Consider the following 15799-nt stretch of genomic DNA (forward strand, 5'->3'; position numbering starts at 1 on the left):
ATCATTTGCACTCTAGCAAGTCTCTTGTAGATTATGGTGATGTTTTCTACAGCAGTATATTCGAGAGGCAGTCAGAGGAAGTAATACTCTTAATCCGATTATCAGTAATGATTATTCATGCATTAAGAATCTGTAGATAAAGGAACCACTCGATGGGAGTGATCATAGTGTATTGATGTTGGATGTACTTAAAAGATGTAACTATCAGGAGTAAAGGGGAGGGTTGTTGCTTTCATAAAGGTCTCAGACAGTTCTTAAATTTTATACTGTGGGACCAACTTTTGATGTGACCAACCGCAAATTCTAAATGGGAAACATTCTGGTAATTAATCTTGGAAGTAACTAGGTTTTTCATATTAACTAAGAAATACTGTTCAAGGTTTAGGACTAAATGGATGTCAGATGAACTAATGAGACTCGTGGCAGAGAAGAAAAATGCATGGGATGTATATAAATTATCAGGTGACATGGAAGCCTATGGTAGATAGAATCTCATATATTAATTAAATATATAATAAAGGAGGTTAGGTAAGCTAAGGCAGATTATGAGAAATCTTTGACAAAGGATGCAAAAAAAAACCAATAAAGCCTTCTTTGCTTATGTAAACTCTAGAAGGAATTGGATGAATTAGATTGGTCCACTTGATATTGATGGTTCGATTGTTGATGATCCTGCTCTGGTAGCTGACAAACTGAATGAATATTTTGCATCTACATTCACACATGAGGAATTCTGGAAGGAAGGAGAGGACAGAAGCTTATCAAAGTCTGGCATAGTGGTAAATGATTTTATGATAACTGAGAGCAAAGTGGAGGCCAAATTGTTGAAGTTAAATATAAGAAAGTCACCTGGGGTGACTTTCTTATATTTATCTTCAACAGTGGGATCATTTATGTGGATGGGATCTAAACAGTTATATTAAAGGACACAGCAAAGAAAGTAAGCAAACCCTAAGCCATGATTATGAGAGCATCCTTGGAATCAGGAGAGGTCCTCACGGACTGGAGATGTGCAAATGTATCCATTCACAGTGGGGGATCAGTAGGTGACACGAGTAATTACACATCTATATTTTAAATTCTGTTCCAAGGATACTAATGGAGTCACTGTTAAAGAAGCACTGCAGAATCATCTACACAAGACTGTTGTAGTTCAGAGACAGCATGGGTTTTAAGGGGTAGTCTTGTATTGCCGATTTGATTGGATACTATGATATGATCACAAAGGAACTGGATGCAAAAAGTAATTTTGATATCATATACTTGGAATTTAGGAAAGCTTTTGATACTGTTGTTCATGGAAGACCATTGTACAAATTGGAGTAGTATGGCATTAAGGGCAAGTTGCTACAATGGATAAAAGGATGGTTGAGTGGGAAAAGACACAGACTGGTAATCAATGGACACTGCTCTTCGTTGACTGATGTTAATAATGGATCACCAGAGTTTGGTGTTGGGCCCATTGTTGTTTTCTATATTTATCAATGATATTGATATATCATGCTTAATGTCCAAATTTGCAGATGATACAAAGGTTTGCATTGTTGTTAATAACAGTATATGCTTCTGCAACAGGATTTAGAAAAGTTGGGCAGATGGGTTGAGTGGTGGCAACTGAAATTTAATGTTTACAAATGTAAAGTACTGCATATGGGTAGCAGTAACCCCAGTAATCTACTGACTGTGTAGGACTACTCAGTGTAATTGTGCAGTCAGATAAGAAGTTTTCTGAGCATTGCAGACAGGCTTCCAAAGCATGGTGTTTTTTCATTGATATACTGGAATTTTGATAGCAGGGATAAGGGGGTCATTATCCCTTTGTATAAGATAATGGTCAGACCATACCTTGAGTACTGCATGCACATCTGAAGGCCTCATTTTAAGAAATATGTAGAGCTGATGGAATGAGTAGACAGAACGGCAGTGAGATTGGTGAGGGGAAACAAATGGTTGCACTTATGAAGAGAAGCTTTAGTTTTGCAATTTGCAACATCTGGAGACAAAGCACCTGTGAGGTGATCAGATTGAGTTGTATGAGGCCTTCAGTGGTTTTAGCAAGCTTAATGCTGATGGCATTCTTCCTCTTGATCAGATTACATACCTGAGGGGGCAAAAATTAATTTTGAGGTAAGACGGTTGTAGAATAGATCTGTGGAAATTTGCCGTTTGCCAACTGGTGGTTGATTGACAGAACAAATTTCCATCTGTCATTGTGGAAATTTATAGCTTAAATAAATTTAAACAAGAACTGGACAGACTTCTGAAGCAAATGAATGGGTGAAATGGAATTTTTTTTTTTTTTTTTTTTTTTTTTTTTGGCTGATGCTGTATAAGCTTTCATTCTTGCATCATATGCCTTTGCAAATGCTAAAAATAAGAAGCATAGTTTTCATTTTTGATTTTGACATTCTTGCCTTTTCTTGTCTGGGGTATTATTTTGTCTTGTCTTTTAGCTTTTAGGCCATACTGGAACATCCAACTTTTATTGTGATTACACTCATTACAGTATTCAATGTCTGGATTTTTTCATATATTTTCAAAATATCTTCACCAACTTGGAGTTTTCTGTTTCTTTGATCTTCATTCAAAATTTCTGGCTTTATCTTGGAACACACTTTTCTTGTCTAAATTTTCAGTTAATATTTTTCTGTTTCTTTGTCCATATTGAATTCCGATGCAACCATTCTAATGCTTAAACTATGATCACTTCTAATTGATGTCCTTGGGCCACCTTTTCATTAGTTTTTGTGCATGCTAGACAACCTTGTCGTTCGTCATCTTCTACATTCTCTCTTCCTTCTAAAAAACCTTTTATGTAATTCAAACACACACTTGACATAGTATCTATGCTCTCGACATAGTATCTGTCCCATAAACTTAAGTAACAATTCATAACTTTCAGTTGGCATTTTCTTTAGTTTTGTTAAAAATTTGAGGTCGATGTGCTGTTGGATTCTTTTGTCATTTTTTCAGAAAACTGAAAAAACACAAGGTAATGAAAACCTGTCTCACTGCAAAGCAAATGATTACGTTGGAATGTGACTTGGCAGACAACTTGGGAAAGGTATATGATCAGCTGCTATGCCTTTTGTTTCACAGGTGTTTGGTGTGCCGATGTGTGGTGGTGTGCAGTGTTGTTATTTAATAGCCATACCTTGTATACATTCATCATCATCAGTAATTCAGTCTTGTGACTGGCCAGTTCCTCTAATGAGCTGTCTCCACCTTTGTCTCTCCTGTGCCATTTGTTTTTGTTCCTCAAAATTTCGAAGTGCTGCTTCATCCAGAAAATCTTGATGAAGTATTTTTTGGTCTTCCCCTAGGGTGTTTTCTCTCCACAGTCCCCTACATGGCATCCAGAAGCAAACCACCATGTGGCCCACCTATTTGATTCTAGTTAATCTTATTCTACCTAGAATTTTCCTTTGTTCTTGGACATGTCTTAATACTTCCACATTTGACGCTTTTTCAGTACATGTAATTTTTTTCCATCCTGTGCCAGCACCACAGAAGGCCTCAAGTCTCTTTTTATCTCTTTGTAAGAATCCATGTATCTGCTGCATATACTGCCACTGACCAGATATATGTCATTATTATTATTATCTTCTTCCTAATTTCCTGTGACATCTGTGTATTCAATGACAGGTTATTCTTGAAAATTTGTTTTGCCATTGCAATTCTGAATTGAATCTCAGTTTGACATGAAATGTCCTGTGCAAATAACTGCCCCAGATACCTAAAGTGATCTACCTGTTCTATTCTCACTCTGTTGATCTCAATTTAGAAGGGAATTGACTTTTTACCAAACATCATTGCCTTTGTTTTCATTACGTTTATCTTCATTCCATACTTCAGCACTTTCTTATTTAATCTTCTGATCATTTTTTGCAGTATAGCAGGGCAACCTGCTAATATGGCTAGATTGTCTGCAAACTTAATAGCCTGTACATACTTGTCATCTATTTTAACCCCCCACTTTTACTCCCAAGTGCCTCCTTTATTATCACTTCAGCAAAAGCATTGAACAATCCAGGTGGAAGTAAGCATAGCAGTCTTATTCCCTTTTTAATTTTAGCTTTTTCTGTCAGTTCTTCTTTCACTCTTATCACAGCATTTTGTTTTCTTTATTAGTCATAGATCAGTCCAGTAATCTTCTTCTTGCATCCAATTTTCTCAGGCAATGGGAACAGTTCTCTCCAGATTATTCTATCAAATGCCTTCTCGTAATCCACAAAGCACACAAGTTCTTCCCATGTTATACATTTTCTCTCCCAGCATTCTTAATGTTCCAAGAGCATCTCTCATTGATCTGCCTCTGTGAAAACCATACTGTGAGTCATCCAGAAATTGTTCAATATGACTCTCCATATGGACTTTGATAACTTTCAGCAGAATCTTGGGTGCATTGGTAATAAGACTTATAGTTCTGTAGTCTTGGCATACTGTTGGTGTCATCATCTTTTGTATGGGGATTATGATTGATGTGCAGAATTCCTGTGGCCAACGCTCATCCTTGTATATCTTCTTTATCAGTTCAAATAAGGCTTTCTTCAGATTTTCTCTACTTCATACATTACATTGCCAAAGTTATCTGGACCAAGAATAGGAATAAAAGCAACTGCATTTATGACCATTTGCTTTAATATCTGCTTTTATACCTATTAGAAGACCAGGAATAGGTATGAAAGCAACTGTATTTATGCTGGAAGAAGTGGGTCAGTGACGTATATAGGAAAACCACCACAAGAATGATCTCAAGCTGACTGTCAGATACAGGCTATTTCAGAAGTACAGAGATTTATAATGTAGGAAAAGAGAGTGAAGACAATATTAAATTTACTATTTTATACATTGTTGTTGTGTGTGTGTATGTTCTGACACTGCAAATTAAATAAAAAATATAACTTGCTGTACCAGTCCTGCTGAACTGTGACCAATAACCACTGTGATCTTTACTATATGATTTTTCTAATATTTTATTACAAGTTCCAGCTTCTAAATCTGTTTCTCAAAATTGTATACAGTGTTAGAGAACCAATATATCAAGTGGACCAATTTGATTTATTCCCTTCCTTCTAGTGTTGACATAAGTAACAGTCTTTGCTGTTTTGTTTGCATCCTTTGCCAAAGATTTCCCGTAATCTGCCTTCACTCGCCTAACATCCTTTGTGATTTGATTACAGACTAGTTTGTATACCATTGGCACCTTTGTTGCCTGGTAATTTTTATGCATCACATGCATTTTTCTTCTCTGCTACAAATCCCATTAGTTCATCTGACATCCATTTAGGCCTATACCTTGAAGAGCATTTCTTAGTTGGTATGAAAAGCCTAGTAGCTTTTATGATTATTATTATTTATTTATTTTTTTTATGAAAACTCCAAACATGAGAGGTATGAGAACCTATAGTACTTAGTACTGTGCATGGGCTGAAGGTTGAGAAGATGAAAAGATATTTGTTGACATTAGACTTGAACTTTTGTAAATGTAATTTTCAGGAAATACGTATGAAGGAAGATGGTTCCAGAAAATGGAAGTTGAATGAATAAGTGAGGAAGAAGAAAAGTTACGATTTGTACAGAGTGAACAGCTGTTTTGAAGAAAAGTAACACCACGAGCGAAAGAGAAAACTCAGTTTTTTAGATGTAGAGGAAGCAACAATCTCTTATGCCAACATAGATTAAAAAGGGTAATCCTCAATAAAGATATATGAACTTGCGTAGAAATCAGAGAGTTACCGAAAATAAGTATAGGAGCTGAAGAATCCTTTTTGTGAGATAAAAGACAGGACTCGGTTTTAGAAGCATTAGCATTAGTAGAGGCATTTGATGCAAGAAAGCAAGCTTATGCAGCATCAGCCAAAAAAAAAAAAAAAAATCCACTTCACCCCTCTGTTCGTTCAAAATACCTGTCCAGCTGAGCCTTAAACTTATTTAGGCTATCAACCTCCACCACAAGGGATGGAAGTCTGTTCCACCAACCAACCACCCGCTGGCTAAAGGCAAATTTCCGCACGTCTATCCTACATCTGTCTTTCCTCAATTTGAATTTATGCCCTCTCAGGTGATTTTTCTGAGCTAGAGGAAGAATCCCATCAGCATTGAGCATGCTTAAACCATTCAAGGCTTTATACACCTCTATCAGATCACCTCGCTGGTGCCTAGTCTCCAGACACTGTAATTTGCAAAACTTTGAAGGATTGCAATAAACTAAGTTACCTTTGCCTCACTGGAGAATTGCTTGGAGATCAGCATTTAAGGAATTGGTAGTGCATATTTATGAAGTTGAAGCTGGTTGTGTACAGAAAGGTTTCTCAAACTGAAAGGTAGAATGCAATGTGCTATCATCAGCAAAACTGTGGATAGCATTTCCAGTCAATGGAAGAAGATCATTAATATACATGGGAGAAAGAACTGAACCTTGAAGAACAACAGCATTAGTGGAAAACTTAGAAGACAGAGAGTCATCTACCATTACCCACAGTCAGCGGTCAGAGAGAAAACTGGATAACCATTTGCAAAAAACAGTTTACGAACCATAAGATGGAAGCTTATTTCAAAGACCTTTATGCCAGACATAATCAAAAGCCTTTGAAATGTCAAGAGCAACTGCTTGATTTCACCAAACATTTCCATGAATTTGTCCATAAATGGGTAACATAAGCCAGAATATCACCAGTGATTCAACTGAATAGGTACCGGGGATCGTTGATGAGATGAAAGGTTTAAAAATAGTTTAAAAAGAGTTGGTGGTTAACTGACGTCTCCATTACTTTAGAAAGAGTAGAATTAAGTGCAATGGGATGATAATTGGATGGGAAGGATTTGTCATCCTTATTAGGAACTGGCTCTATATGAGCAAATTTCCAAGCATAAGAGAAAACATCTTTGAAATAAGAAAGTGAAAAAAGTCACACAAAACAGGAGTAAGTTCAGGAGCACAGGTTTTGAGAACAAGTGGAAAAATACCACCAGGACCTGGAGCTTTCTTACAATCAAGATTGTTCAAAGTGCATATGGCATCCTTTTAATGGAAAATCACAGGAGGCATTGAATGGAATGCACCGGGAATGGTAGGAGATGGTTTACCAAGATCATCAATAGACTAGTTGAAAGAAAAGTAGAATTCTATTTTTGCTGTAGAATGCTGTAGATCAGCTTTATTTTTGTCTGAACTGGCAATAGAACCATCTAGTCTTGACAGAAATGGGAATAGAAATGGGCAAAAGTTGTGGCCAATAGCTTTCACAAGAGACCAGAATGCTTGACTATCATTTGGTTTGATTTGAATTTTTGTGATGCAATACTACCATTTGGACAAAAAGCAAGTTTTCTACTCTGACTATTCGAAATCTAGTTTGGACTAAATAATAACTGCTTTACAATTGTTGCGAGCTTTGGTGTAGGCAGAAAATGAACCTGGAGATTTTGATACAGACCAGTTGTGATATGCAACATCCTAATTTTAAATCAAAGTTATAAAAAACAATTTCTAAGCAATAAAGAGTTCCATTTAGTGGCTCCCAGAAAGCATGGCACTATTAATCAAATGCTATTAAATGTAACACATATTTCAGGCTCTGTAATTTAATAAATTAAACAATTGTATTATACTGTCAATGCATTTTTAATGCAATTTTACCTATTTCTTCCTGAATTTTAATAAAAACTGAAATATTACACATATTTAATGTTTCTTCTCTGATTAATTCATATTAATCAAAGCAGAAACATTAAAAAATAGAAAAATTTACTAAATACATAAATCATGAATTATTACCATTTGATTATTATTAATCAAATAGTAATAATTCATGATTTGTGTATTTAGTAAATGATCCAAGAACATTTCATCTGCAGCATGGCAACAAAATAAGAGTCTCTGTTTTATTTATGGTATATGGATATCCTATTTGATATGTATGAAAGAAATTAATGATAACTGTCAGATTTCTCTGTCTTAATGAAATTTAGGCTGGCCTAACTAAAATTTCTGAAAGAGTAAAATATAAAATTTTGTGAAAATGCATCCACTGGGAGTCAAGATATTACATGCAGATATATGGTGTATGAATTTCCTATGTGATATATGTGAAATGAAAAGAATAATAATTGCTAGATTTCTATTAGTCTGATTATAATGAAATTTTGGTTTGCTTGATGTATCTTTCTAAAGGAGCCAAAAATAGAATTCCTTGAAAATCTATTCATTGGGAGTTGAAATTATATGAAAATGGATGGAGGAATGAATGGACAGACAGACATAGGAACATGGTGAAGACAACAGGCACTATAAGTATATATACTAATGCACCAGAAAAGGGAAGCATTTTGAGATGATTCTTCAAACAAATTATGCAAGTGAATCTACTTGAATGTGGCCAGAAAATAAACACACGGAGTAATTATTAAGTTCCCAATGATTTTTAATGCCTATAACTAGACAATGAGCAGACCACTCAAGGACAAAGAATACTAACAGTTTCTCAATACCTGGCATTTTATTTGCAAAACAAAAAAATAGTTGATACGTGTTGCCACTATTGGCCTTGTGATAGTAGTGACAGCAATGACAAAATTTGATAAAGAACATGTGGACACAAGTGCATTATCTTTCTTGTTCCAGAATCACCTGCAACTGAGTTAGCCATTGTGCAGTGCAGCATTTTGACACTTGATATAATGTCACCTCATGCCATATAGCCACTTTTAAATGCACTCTGGTAAATGTATTGTTGTCGTACACTTTCTTTCAGGTATCTCCAAAGCTAATAATTCTCATACCACTATATCTTCTGATTTGGAAGTCAACGTCCTGTTGGTGATATCCACAGTTGATAGTGACCACACACACACACACACACAGAGAGAGAGAGAGAGAGAGAGAGAGACCTTGACAGGTATTGCATCCATGGAAGTTTGGCTTAACAAAGTCCTGTAAAAGGCACAGACACCATACATCTGGTGTTATGTATGTTATTCCCATCCTTACTTATCTTTCCTTCAAAGAAGTACAGTTCATAAGTGAATTAGTAAAGCTACACCTAATTGGTCATCTTGTACACACAATCCTGAAGAAATATGAGGGTTTTTGAAGCCCAGTATACTGCAGTGTTTTGGTGTCGATAACCCATCTAATGTGTGAACTATCTACCTAGCCCTCATTATCAGCAAGTTTTGAGAACATCCAATTAGCAAAATTTCACTCTTTTTAAATATGCACAGGAAGCTATTTTTATGGCAGTTTAAACACTAAAAATTTAAACATGTGGAGTTGGCTTTAGTTGTGGCTAGTAGTTTAACATTAATGCAAGATTTTCCGAAACTGATGGATCTTAAAAGGATAACGATGAAGTGTAATTAGCAAAATCTTAACATACTTGCTGCTGGTGATTGGTGCAGTGGGACATGTTGTTCACTCGCCATCCTGTGTTGACTTGCTGCCATCTGATTACTTATCTCCTGTTCCCATTCAACAACTGACTCCAACAGCATTTGTTGCTGGAGTTAGGGCCTTCAGCTTTATGGACAAGCCTCAGAGGCACAGAGCAGTACTGTCTCACTGTAACTTTGCATCTTCCCCATTATTGAAAGAACAACTTTGCACATGACTTCTTTGGTGTTACCTTAATGTTTTTGCTTCCTTGCATAATTATGTATCTCTTTCTTTTGTTTGAAATAAAACTTCAGGTATCTAGAGGTTTGTTGTATATTTCTTTGACCCTTAGGTCCACATATATCTGTTCAAAATTGTTGGAAAACTTTATAATCACCCCTGTATATCATAAACAACTTCAGATATCCTGCTGCTGACTCTTACCACATAAAATTTTTTTCTGAACCAGTTTCAAGTTGCAAATCTGTAAGATCCCATGAATTTTGTATTTGAAAATGTGGCTTTATTTGCAGGTGACCCAGCTGCAAAATCTCAGTTTTGTTCCTGTTGTAATTGCTATCAGAAATTGTTCTCTTTACATCCCGTAGAATTTTGGAGTGGTTAAAGTGTTTAACAATGCTTCTAAAATTTATAAAAAAAAAAAACAAACAGGATTATGTTACTTGTCAGTGAATAGTGTCAACGTGGAACACTTTTCTCATCTGATGGCAGTGTTCTTGACAAAAATTGCCATTCTGTTAATATATTAATCTTTCAATCTGCAATATGCAGCTTTGAAAATATACAAATACAGATATACAAAAATTGCACATTTTCATTTTAAAATTTTTATAAGGCTGTAATTTAGATTAAAAAAAATCATTTTAATTTTTCTTATATTATTTGCTATCCACTTTTAAAATTATTTCTGTGACAACTCTTTTTTTTTTTTTTTTTTCATTTCTATAACATGCATAGCCTTAATCATTATTAAAAAAATAAAATGCTTTTTGTTTTATTTTTTTCTGTTATCTTGAGTGAAATTTTTTGAGTACCTTATAAATATAGACTTGGTTATAGTTGCAAGCAGGAATAGTTCAGCATTGGTGTAGTTTTATTTTGGCCTGATGATGATGTCTCAAAGTAAATCTGAAATTGTAATAACTTAGTTTGCTAAATTGTATTAGATGTTGGCTCTGTATGTGTTTTTTTTTTTTTTTTGTATATTTTAACCATTTATTTTGCAATAAACTAAGTATGTAAAAAAAATGTTTTTAATGTAAAACTTGAACATTAGGTTTACTTTTAGTACTTTTATGTTCTTATTATTACCTAAGCATTTCCCTTTTCATATGATTCAATCAGAGGGCAGATTATAGTGAGAAGAAACTATATGTTGTTCTTGTTTTGAAGCCTAAAGACTATGATTGTGCAGGAATTGAAACTATTCAACCAGGTACTTAATTTTATTTTGTAATTTGGATAGAAGTTTCTAATTTATATTAGTGGGTCCATACATTAAAATTGTTCACATATTTTAATGTATGGGCCCAGCTTAGCAAACTTAAAGCTTTGGAATTTGTTTTTGTATTATGACTAATACAGGCCCATTTCTATCATAAAAAAAACCAAAAAAACCTGTTTTCTTGAATTGCAGTGCAGTAAGATCCACTAATACTGGTTTTTCAAATTGTCATGGTTCCATGGAGAAATAAAAAATCAAGCTAAGAAAGACAATTGAAATGAGAAGTGAATTGGTTGGGACTATACCTTGCTTCACAGCTTGACTTTAGCAGTGAAGATTGCACATGAGTGATGCACACAACAAAGGGTGATGATTGACTGATACTGAAATGTAGTAGTAGTGGCATGTGATGCAAGAAAGCAAGTGTACGAGCTTATGCAGCATCAGCCAAAAAAAAAAAAAAAAAAAATCACACCATTCCCTCCTATCCAGTTCCTCCTTAAATTTATTTAACTTATCAACTTCCACAATGACAGAAGTTTGTTCCAGCAATTAACCACCCGCTGGCTAAAGGCAAATTTCTGCACATCTATTCTACATCTGTCTTTTCTTAATTTGAATTTATGCTCCCCTAGGTTCGTAATCTGAACAAGTGGAAGGATCCCATCAGAATTCAGTGTGCTCAACCCATTCAAGGGCTTATACACCTCAATCAGATCACCGCCATAATAAAACCTTTCATGTGAAAGGTTTTATTATGAGAGAGTTTTATTTACATATATTATTACTTTATTTCTGTTCAATACTGAAATCCAGGGAATAAAAAATCTTAGATTCTAGCTTTCCATGGCCTTAAACATTTTTTGAATGCCTCCTATTTTCTGTAGTATTGCCCCAAAGTTTTTATGGTGTTGTCACACGAAATATTTTGATATTTCACAGTTTTTCATACGTCCAACAATTAATTGTTTTCTGACTTGCACAGTTAATCATCCACAGTGCTGTGTTATGGTATGAATAATATACATTGATGAAATTGCCATATATATGACAAAGAATAACACTTTGTAAAGAACTTCACATTTAGCTTCTGTTATGAAGTGCATAAATAAAAGTTATCTAAAGAGAACTTTTATTTATCTGATTCTAATTCTGATTTTAGTATTAATATTAGCCCTACGGTGCAAGGAACCAGGTTTATGCTGCACCAGCATGAAACTAAACATAAAACAGCATAAAAGCAAAAACTAAAAATTAAATAAATTCTGATTTTAGTATTAATATTAGCCATACGGTGCAAGGAACCAGGTTTATGCTGCACCAGCATGAAACTAAACATAAAACAGCATAAAAGCAAAAACTAAAAATTAAATAAACTACCTATGTGTTAGCATCCTCACATAGGTGCTTATCCAGATGATCTTTCAATTTCTCCAAGTTGTCAGCCTCAACCATCCTCAGAGGTAACTTGTTCTAAAAATTAACAACTGACTGGCTAAAACAAAATACCGTAGGCCCTTGATTTAACGGACTAATTGGGGGAAGGGATATCTGCTATTGCCGAAAGTCTGTTAAATCGAATGTATTTTAAAAACACATATTAATAACAAATTTAAAATGTTATTATAATGTATAAGTATGAATAAAATATTATAATGTACATTGAGTAATTTATACATGCCACTAAAACATCTGTTAAAAATATAAAAATAAATTTACGACAGGAAGCAAACTTTATTTTAATTAAACACGTCAAAAACTATACAATGTAACTAATGCAGTGTTTTCACCACTTTTTTAGATATTTTCTTAAAGCTCACACAAAGTTGTTTTCAATGTGAACATTAGTTTTTTCATTTAAATCCATTTTAGAGGGAATAAAAGACTTTAAAATTCTTAAACTCCACTGAATAAAAAATATACAAAAAACGTTAAAAAAAATACATAATATTCAATATTAATATTAACTTAATTGAAAGAATCACAATTTTCAGAGTCAGAAACAACTGGTGCCTCCGTAGCCAGGTGGGCAGGAGCAGCAGTGCATATCACACGCTTCTTGATTAGACCGGGGTTCAAGCCCGTGACCACCAAATATGGAGGGTGCGGAAAGGTCGGGGAATGACCACCGCATATCCCCGGAGCAATATGGCCTTAGTTGCTAATGCTCCTAAAAACCAAATAACAAACAGAAACAACTGTCATATGGAGGAAGAGGTGTTAATTCCTTGCTGGTAGAGGTTCTGTTGAAACAGGTCCAGTTGATGAAGTGGTCTTGAAGAAATCATCAAGCTTCAGTTGCCTTACACCTTGGTGCTGCTTCCTTATTACTGTAGATCGAAATTCTCTAAAATTTTCATAATATGGAAGCACATCAGGGTCGGTCTGATGATAATTCAATATAATGTATGATGTCATCCATATGTTGTCTTATAACAGACAATTTAGGATGAGGTGCAACTGATTCTTCGTCTTTGTCATCATCCTCTCGTTCTCCACGAAGAACATTTTCTGCAATCTCTACCTAAGAAAAAATTTGATAGCCCAAATTACCTTCATCATTTTCAAGCCACTGTTCCACACCATTCTCAGTTGCATTTTTGATGCTGGCCCTTGGAAGCGTGCCCCGAAAATTAGATGCCTCAACTTGATCAAAGCCCATTTCAGGTTCTACGTCGTACAACAACTTCATCCAAGCATTGGCCAAGGTAGTATTGTTCATATCTTTCCACGCAGCTGCTAAGTTGAAGATAGCAGATCTGATGTTGTATGCATGTAAATTTTGCAGTGTCCTGGTGCCTCTTGTATCTTCTTCTTTCCTAGGCGCCTCCGTAGCCAGGTGGGAAGGAGCAGCAGTGCGTAGCACACGCTTCTTGATTAGACTGTGGTTCGAGCCCGTCACCCCCAAATACGGAGGATGCGGAAAGTTTAGGGAATGGCCACCGCATATCCCGGAGCAATATGCCTTAGTTGCTAATGCTCTTAAAAAAAAAAAAAAAAACCAAAACCAAAATCTTCTTCTGAGTTTTCTATTTCTTTTAAAACAACCATCACCTCTTCCAAAAACTTCTTATATAACCTCTTACATGCAACGATTACACCCTGATCCATCAGCTGTATCAGTGAAGTAGTGTTAGGAGGCAGAAAAACACATTTAATTCATCTCCCACCCTGCTAACTAACCTCTCAGCATTAGGGTGAGTAGGTGCATTATCTATCAGTAAAACAGTACATGAGAAGGAATTTTCAGCACATCTGTCTGATAGTACATCAGTAATAAAATGGTTAAAGAACCAGTCACAGAAAATATCCATTGTAAACCAGGAATTTTTTGAGTGGGAATATATCACCAGTAACTGGTTCATTAAATCCTTTAAAGCATAAGGTTTTTTTGCCTTACCAACTACCATAAGCTTAAGCCAATGCAAGCCATCAGCATTTGCACAAAATAAAACTGAAATTCACTCCTTATTTAGCTTATTACCAGGGATGCTTGTTTCATGCTTGTAAGCCTAGGTATTTTCAGGAACAGCACGATAAAAAAGCCTGGTCTCGTCACCATTATAAAGCTGTGATAAAATGTGGCCCTTATTTTTAATGATAGTTTCTGAAAGCCTCAACTTGTTCTTCATCTGCACCTGAAGATTCACCACAGGTACTTTTATTAACAATGCAATGCCATGGCACTTTCGAAAACACCACAGCCATCCATCACTGCCCTGAAATTTTAGGCCCATGCTATTCGCAAATTAAAGATGGAAAAAAAAAAAAAAAGTTCAAAATTTTTCCTTTAGGAGAGAAATTTTTTTGTCCGTTAAATCCGAAGTCCGTTAAATCGAGGGCCTGTTGTATCTTACAGTACAGTCTAAACCTTTTACCCCATAATTTGAATTTATGGCCCCTTGTAGGGAATCATTTTTTAACAGTGCAAATTTCTTCTTCATTCATTTTATTATTTCCTATCAGAGTCTTATAGATCTCAGTCAGGGTCCCCTCTAAAGTGTTTGATTGCCAATCTCTATAGTCCACATATTTAGTTATTTTTTTTATATGCCTAACCTTTTGCCAATCTTGCCAAGTTAAGTGGCTTGCCTAATTTGGGATCCTTTCAAGAAGTTCAGTGACTTTATTCAGTGCATTCTCCATATTTAGACAGTATTCTAAGTGTTCCCCTCTAAGGGGCTTAGAGGGGAACAGGTATCCTGTGTGTTATCAGACACTCAGCCTAAAACACTGATGGATCCAATATCTCTCTATTACAGAAGATTTAGGAGAAGTCCGGTTCGCCTGCCTCCCTAAAATCCACTCATGCACACCTTCTCGATGGTAAGCCCTGTTACGTCACTTAGGTGGCAACAAAGGTGTAGAGTGGTCCTCTTCAAGACGCCTGGTCAGCGTGAAGAGGAAAAGACCAAACCCTCCAGCAATGAGAGCACAACAATACAAATGGCCCTCGGTCCCCAGCAGCTTTCACTCTCCCTCTTACGGCAGCGAGAGGATCAGAGTGGAAGCAGAGGGTGCTAAGAATCTCTGGGTACGACCAGGCTGCCATGCACGGAAATTGAACTTGGCCTGTTATAACGTACGATCACTCATCGGTGAAGATAGGATATTAGAGCTGGAAAAGGAATTAGAAAATGTGAATTGGAATATCATCGGTTTGGCTGAAACAACAAGAAGAAATGAATCACTTATAAGTTTATCAAGTGGAAATCTGCTGTACACCAATGGAAACAGTGAAAGGAGTGAAGGTGGAGTTGGGTTTCTGGTCCATAAAGATTTTAAAAACAACATTTTGGAATTCAAAAGTACATCACCAAGGGTGTCAAGACTAATATTCAAGATTTCTAAGAGGTACAAGCTAAAGATTATAATGATTTATGCACCAACATCGAGCCATGATGATGAAGAGGTTGAAGAAATGTACACTGAAATTGAGAGTCTTCTAGATGAGCAGA

At 35.6% G+C, this 15799-nt stretch overlaps 1 protein-coding gene across 1 annotated transcript in view; it reads left to right on the forward strand.

The window, feature by feature from the left end:
- Positions 1-15799, forward strand: part of LOC150084533 (SID1 transmembrane family member 1-like) — a 254140-nt gene that overhangs the window by 98880 nt on the left and 139461 nt on the right. The window contains exon 6 of the mRNA XM_090376277.1: positions 10742-10832. Within this exon, the coding sequence (XP_090232403.1) occupies positions 10742-10832 (91 nt within the window). The remainder of the gene's footprint in view (positions 1-10741; positions 10833-15799) is intronic.

This window comes from Mastigoproctus giganteus, chromosome 6 (assembly GCF_048544385.1).
Source record: "Mastigoproctus giganteus isolate SK-2022 chromosome 6, ASM4854438v1, whole genome shotgun sequence".
In the NCBI taxonomy this organism is placed as follows: domain Eukaryota; kingdom Metazoa; phylum Arthropoda; class Arachnida; order Uropygi; family Thelyphonidae; genus Mastigoproctus; species Mastigoproctus giganteus.